This window comes from Gossypium hirsutum, chromosome A07 (genome assembly GCF_007990345.1).
Source record: "Gossypium hirsutum isolate 1008001.06 chromosome A07, Gossypium_hirsutum_v2.1, whole genome shotgun sequence".
Lineage (NCBI taxonomy): Eukaryota > Viridiplantae > Streptophyta > Magnoliopsida > Malvales > Malvaceae > Gossypium > Gossypium hirsutum.
In genome coordinates this window covers 5097873-5104268 of record NC_053430.1, presented here as the reverse complement: position 1 = coordinate 5104268, position 6396 = coordinate 5097873, and the positions used below count along the sequence as shown (strand labels likewise).

General features: G+C 33.5%; 1 protein-coding gene across 1 annotated transcript; it reads right to left on the bottom strand.

Moving 5' to 3' along the window:
• Positions 1–1599: 1599 nt before the first annotated feature.
• Positions 1600–5254, bottom strand: LOC107933174 (serine/threonine protein phosphatase 2A 57 kDa regulatory subunit B' kappa isoform). The gene is made up of 2 exons (XM_016865339.2): positions 3513–5254; positions 1600–2249 (listed from the first exon to the last, which is right to left on the bottom strand). Exons 1-2 carry the CDS (start codon positions 4662–4664, stop codon positions 1893–1895), a joined length of 1509 nt encoding a protein of 502 aa, XP_016720828.2. The 5' UTR covers positions 4665–5254; the 3' UTR covers positions 1600–1892.
• Between the last annotated feature and the right edge of the window lie 1142 nt (positions 5255–6396).

The following is a 6396-nucleotide window of genomic DNA, read 5'->3' as shown; positions in this document are numbered from 1 at the left end:
GTCGGTGTAGATAGTGTTAAAAAAATGTTGATTAAGAAAATGATTTATAGTTACTGCAGAAAATTAAATTTTTGTAAAATCAAACTGGTTTGTGATATTTATAATAATAATTTTTTACTGAACGGTTCTGTGTCATGTGAGAATGATTTGAGCCGATTTTGGCTTTTAACCAAACATTTTTCACTATCCAAAGCCTAGGTCCCAAGGCACATGGATCAAACCATGCTATATTCGAAATGGAAATAATAAAAACTTCCATCGTTCCCTTATCACGTCCACCCTTACCGGTAGATCCCATGCTTCCCTGACTATTCCTTGCATGGTTCGAGCAGAAAAAGTTATCGCTTCCAACAGATACGCCACTGCAGTTTGGTTCCAGAAAGGAATCTGATTTCGAACGATGTCATCATTTGTGTTGATAATCGGACTCCTTCTAGCTCTTGCCCCTGGTTCAACATGCAACGGTGGATACGTCTCCATATCATGAATCTCCTCGTCGCCCATTTCCCTACTTTCATCATCCTCAGAATCACTATTCTTTCAGATTCTCTTTCCGTCACTCTCTTGTGCGGAGGAACGTAAACTGTTGATGCTTTGGATCTGCTTAATAAATTATCACTATTGCCACAGTTGAAATCGTGTGTTTTGCATCTCTTACTAGGTTCGAAATATATAGGGAAATCTTCAAAGGATAAGAACAATGATTGAGAATGTTTCCTGATGAAACAAAAAAACTATAGACTCCTAACTCCTACTGTGGAGATGAACACCACAGATCTTATTGGTGGGAAGGAGACACGAGATGAAAAGAAAATAACTTTAAACTGACCAAGCAACTAACTGTTAGTGATTAAAGGTTCCACCAATAAGAGCGAACATAAGAACTCTAGATCCTTCGATTAAGAAGAGAAAACCAGTTTAGATCTTAAGAAACCCTAAAACAAAGAAAAGAAAGGCACGTAAAAATTGCATGCTTACTAGCATAACCAACAATGATTGGGAACTAATACAGCAAGCCACCCTCTGACAATCAAAAAAACCAGTAAGGATAAACTAGAAACAAGAAGAGTTGGTTTCCAGCAAACGTGAGAAAACGGAAACCATAAAAGAGAAGAACTGAAACGGGAAGTTATGCGCCGTTAACAGAAGAAGAAGGTGAAACGTCTTCTGGGAAATCTCTATAGAGCTAAACGAGAGAAAAATTACATATTTTCTAATATTCTACAATTATAAATTGAATTGTTTTATTATTAAAATCTTTTTTATTCGAAATTAGAATATTTTATTTATATTTCATTATATTAATAAAATAATAAACCCAAGTAAAAACACTTGTACATTGACCATTTGAGTCTCAAAAATTTATTCTTATAAAGCATGTACGTTTTGACAAATAAATATGGCAAGCTTAAAATGCACTCCTATATCCCCTAAAAATGTCAAATTAAACCTTGTCCTCAATTATTTTAAATAATGTAATAAAATTTTATAAATATATATAAGCATTTTCCAGTATTCCACTCCAATGCAGTTAATATTCAGTTAAACTAATCCAATGTTGCAAGAAAAATACTATCAACAGAAATTGGCACAACTGTGTAAGTTAAGGTGAGAGAATTAACAAAATTAGTTGATACATAAAGTTTGCATAAATCACTGCATGGACCTCCCCATGATCTTTCCAAGGAAGCAATTAATATCCCATACAGTAGCACGGAGAATACATAAAAGCAAGTTACAGGAAACGGCTGCTAATGGAACATGCAGGAAAAAAAGGAGGAGGTTCCCACCACTTGAAAAGGCAGCTATTTGCATAAATTTCCCATTGTTGCAAAAGGTGGGAGAAAAAGAAATATCAAAAAACTCAGCGAAACTCCAGTTCTGGAAAGCAGTTAATAGGCAATTGGTGTTGCCAAAGGAGTTACCAATACAGCGGTATTTCCAGCTATTGGCTTGAGACTGGCAGCATTTTCTAGTTGCTTCCATGCTTCCTTCCGTTTCTCAGCTAATATGCTTACCTTGGCCTCTTCCTCCTTAAAGTGAATATGGCAAGATATGAATAGTTGATCATCCATCTCCATGAACATCTTTCGGACATTTATTGTCAAGTTGAGCACCGCATGATTCCAATGGTTCTGGGCATTCTTTTCCAAGGCTGGAAGTATGATGGGCAAAATCACATGCCGGTTATGTGCAATTAGGTTTACAATTTGATCGTTATTCCAAAAGAAAAGTGCCCTTTCAGCAACCTGAAACAAGTATATTTAATAGAATAAACTTATTATTTCTTTTTGACGATCAAACAAGTAAATGACTAACATCTTATAATAATTATGAACACCATATGAGATAACAAGGCCAAGAAAGAACTCTTTTTAAAGAACAGAAGGCACAACAGTTGAACACTAGACATTCAAGAAGTTCATGGCATGCAGTCCACCAAAATATCCTCTAAGGTCAAGACAGCTTTTATTGTAGTTACAAACTTATTGCAAATGAGGGAATTTACTCTAGCCAAGAGTTTAGAGTTAACAAGTAGCCTTGTAACTTAAGAAAGCCATTTTAGCACATCACTACTTTTATGCCTAGCCTAGCCTAGCCTAGCCTAGCCTAGCTTGATAACCTTACAAACTTAGAGCAAATGTTTAAACAAACAAAATTGCAGTCACTAACTGAAAGTAAACATACTTTTGGTCCAAGATGAAGGCATAAGCAAAGCTTAATATTGGTTGGTAGCAAGATAGTTGATAAACAACTTATAGTCAATTAATATTGGCTGGTTGCAAGATAGATAAATCTATTATTGGAAAAGAAAGAGAAATAGTTCTCATAGCTTGTTAGGTATAATGTTTTCTAACTGTTAAGTTATATTAATAAACCATTATGCCGAATTAATAGCCTCAAAAACCATGACATTCTCAACCCTCATAAGACATCCAAAGATACCCCACAAACAGAGGTCAGGCTCCAAGTTGACCTGAGTAAGGTTTACTTTAGGTCAGATATGGATATAAACATAAGCTAATATTCATTAAAACCAACCACAATATCAACCCCAAGATTTAGACATTATGTAAGTTACCAGATCAGAGCCTATCCCCAAGTTATGCTCATTTGTAGTCAAACATAGTAAAAAAAAGGTTAAAGGTCAACTATTTAAGAAATTGATGCACGCCCAAGCATGAATAAATGCAACTAAAGTTCACATGAATAAAATATCACAAGAAACATTTCATACATTTCAGACAAAAGACTAGTAATTGCATTTCTTAACACATTAATGGATGCATCCTTTAACGTGATATTCTAGAAAGTTTAACACTGAAAAAAGAATGAAATAGAAGGTGCAGAGCATGATAAAAACTTTTCCAAGAAGGGGATAAAAAAACAAGACATGCACCACTTTGGATAAAAGGAAGACGATAACATACTGAGTATGAGATCAATAACTAAAGAAAATAGCACAATTTAATGTTAATAAAGAGTACATATCAAAATATAAAGAAAAATACCTGGAAATGGAAACTGTTAATGCAACAGCCAATCCGCCAGAATAATGGGACCATAACCTTTTGGAACTCCACCATGTTAATGGCTTCCAAAATCTCTTCCAACTCACCGAGAAACATCAACTCCTTCTGGCTGTTTGTTATGGGCCAGTACTTCAACAACCCCCGTATCACTGTACTACACAACTTCGGCTCCTTCTCAATGAACTGAGAAACGCAATAAGACAATTGTTGAAAATAAACACCCAAAGATTTTGGCTTGTGAAGAGGAATCAAAACCCTCCACAAGAAGATCTTGTGCTCCTCCTTCAAAGGCAAAGCAAATCCACTGATTATACTGCCGAAAATCTCCAATAACTCAGCAATGCCGTTATGCCTCTCAATATCAAAAACAAACCGATAAAATATGTTGCTTATAGCCTTCCGAATAAAAGGTCTATGAACCATGAACTTCCCATAAACCCTATGCAGTATAGTCTTCAAACAATCCCTTTCCCTTGGATCCTCCGAATCAAACAAGTCAAGCAATCTCAAAATAAAGGAATGATCTATATACTTTTTAGCTACTTTTGCATCGAGACAAGAAGAAGTGATAAACTTAACTAGCAAATCATACACAATTTGCAAATGTGGCCAAGCCGGATCAAACATCGGCTCCTCGTCATCATTTTCACCTCCATTACTCACAACAGACCGATAATTGGGTGGGAAAACTCTAAACAAATTCACAGCACACATCCTACACATGGCTAAAATTGCAGGTTCGCTAAATCTAACGGACCCAGACACAAAATCCAACAGCTCTAGCAAGGTTTGTCTTTTAACATCTTTTTCAATTAAATTTTTAGTCGGGTCAGTGAAATCAAAAGTTACACAACAAAGGCTAACTTTACTCACAAAAAGATTCATCTTTTCCGAATTTGGTACATCTTTGAATGGCAACAATGGCTCGATTCCCGCCACAACACTTGCCGGAAAAACAGCGGAAGATGTCCGTTTTGGAGCGCAGGGACGGCCAGAACCCAAATTCAAACTGTTGGATCGATGAGGTTGCGGGCTGGAGCCCGCTGTCGTGCACGAGGTTGACCTAGTAAGCTCAGGCGAGTCCGATTTCCCGGATTTCCGTGGGAGTTTACTGAGGAATTGCCTTAACATCGCAGATTTCCAGAGGAACAAAAATCAAAACAAAAGGAAATTTTAAGTTGACGACCAAAAGGAGTTCTAAACAGAAAAGAACCACATTGTCCAGGGACTGATTTGGTAAATTAATCTAACAATGTTAGAAAGAAATAAACCCTAACCCTAGATTTTGTTGACAGATCTGGGGGTGAATGAAACACGTTCAGATCGAACCAAAAAGCAGTGGAACGGATTCTCTAAGAGAGAAGAGGAGAACCTTTTTCAATCAGAAGCATTTTCCCCAAAACAAAACACAAAGAAGAAATTTCACAACTATCAATTCAACCAGGAAAAAAAAGTTAAAAGAAACAGAGACAAGATAGGTAAATTTAGATGACAGATCAGAATCTCATTATTCTGAGTGAAAAGAGAGACAGGATTGCAAAGTTATAGAAGAATCTTCCAGAGGAGATTTCTAGAGAGAGAGAGTGGGAAACTGCGTGTTTGGAAAGAAAGAAAGAGAAAGAAAATCAGATTGAAGAAAGAGAAATAGTTGTTGTCTCTTTTTGAAATTTCCTTTTATGCTACAGATCTATTTATATAAAAGATATAAAGTGAAGGGTGTTATTAAAAACACTTATTTAAAATACATAATATATTAGAACGAAGTTTTGGTTGGATTGTAATTTAAAGTTTTACCGATCTAAGTGGGGTGGGTTGAATTGAATATTTTTATTTTTATTGACTGTTTTTAAAAATTAAAATATCTTTAATTAATATAATTTAATATAATTACAAAATGAGATTCTCATCATTTTCCTAACTGTTTAGTTTTTGTTAAAAAAAAAAAACTAGGCTCAAATATTTTTCCTAACCGAGTTGGTAATCGATTAATTCGTCATACTAGTTTAATTACAGGCTTAAATAATAACGGATGAAACCAGGGGCCGATAGGGCTTGACCCTCCTAAAATAGGAATTTTTTTTATTTAGGCTTTTTGAAATTTTTAAAATTTTAAATTAGTAAAAATAAAATTATACTTTGACCTCTTAAAAATAATAAAAAATTAATTTAATGCTATAAAAATTTTAAAGATAGAGGCAATTAAAATGATATCTTTCTTTGGAATACAAGTGTTTTCCTCTCACGCTCCTCGTTGATCAAACTGTGCACTTGCACTTAAATTTTAAAGATAAACTTATTTTTATATTTTTTATTTTTGAATAGTAAATCAAATCAGTCCATGAATACATTTACTCATCACTCACCTTAAGCCATCAAACATTGAACTCATCGTCACTTAAACCCCTCACTTTACACCTAATACAAGTTCAATCATCACACTTCAATCTCCCCCATTTCCTTATTACCAAAACCAAGAACCCCTCTATCAAAAAAAAAAAAAACCGAGAACCCCATACTAGTAAAATAACAAGTTTTTTAATATTTCTAATAAAATTTTGTTTTATAAAATTCTATTAATTTTTAATATTTTTTGTATTTTTAATTTTTTATAACTTATTTGTAGTTTTTTTTTAAAATTAATAGTTTCTAAAATTTTATACTATTTTATAATAATTTATAATAAATTGTATATATATTTCTAATAAAAATCTAAAACATTTAAAAACTTTCTATAATTTTAAGTATTTTTCTAATTATTTATAAATTTCTAATAATTTTTTATAATTTTTATAGTTTATATTTTTAAAAATTAGATATTTTTTAAATTTAATAAATTTCTTAAATAATCAATTAAGCCCCGAAA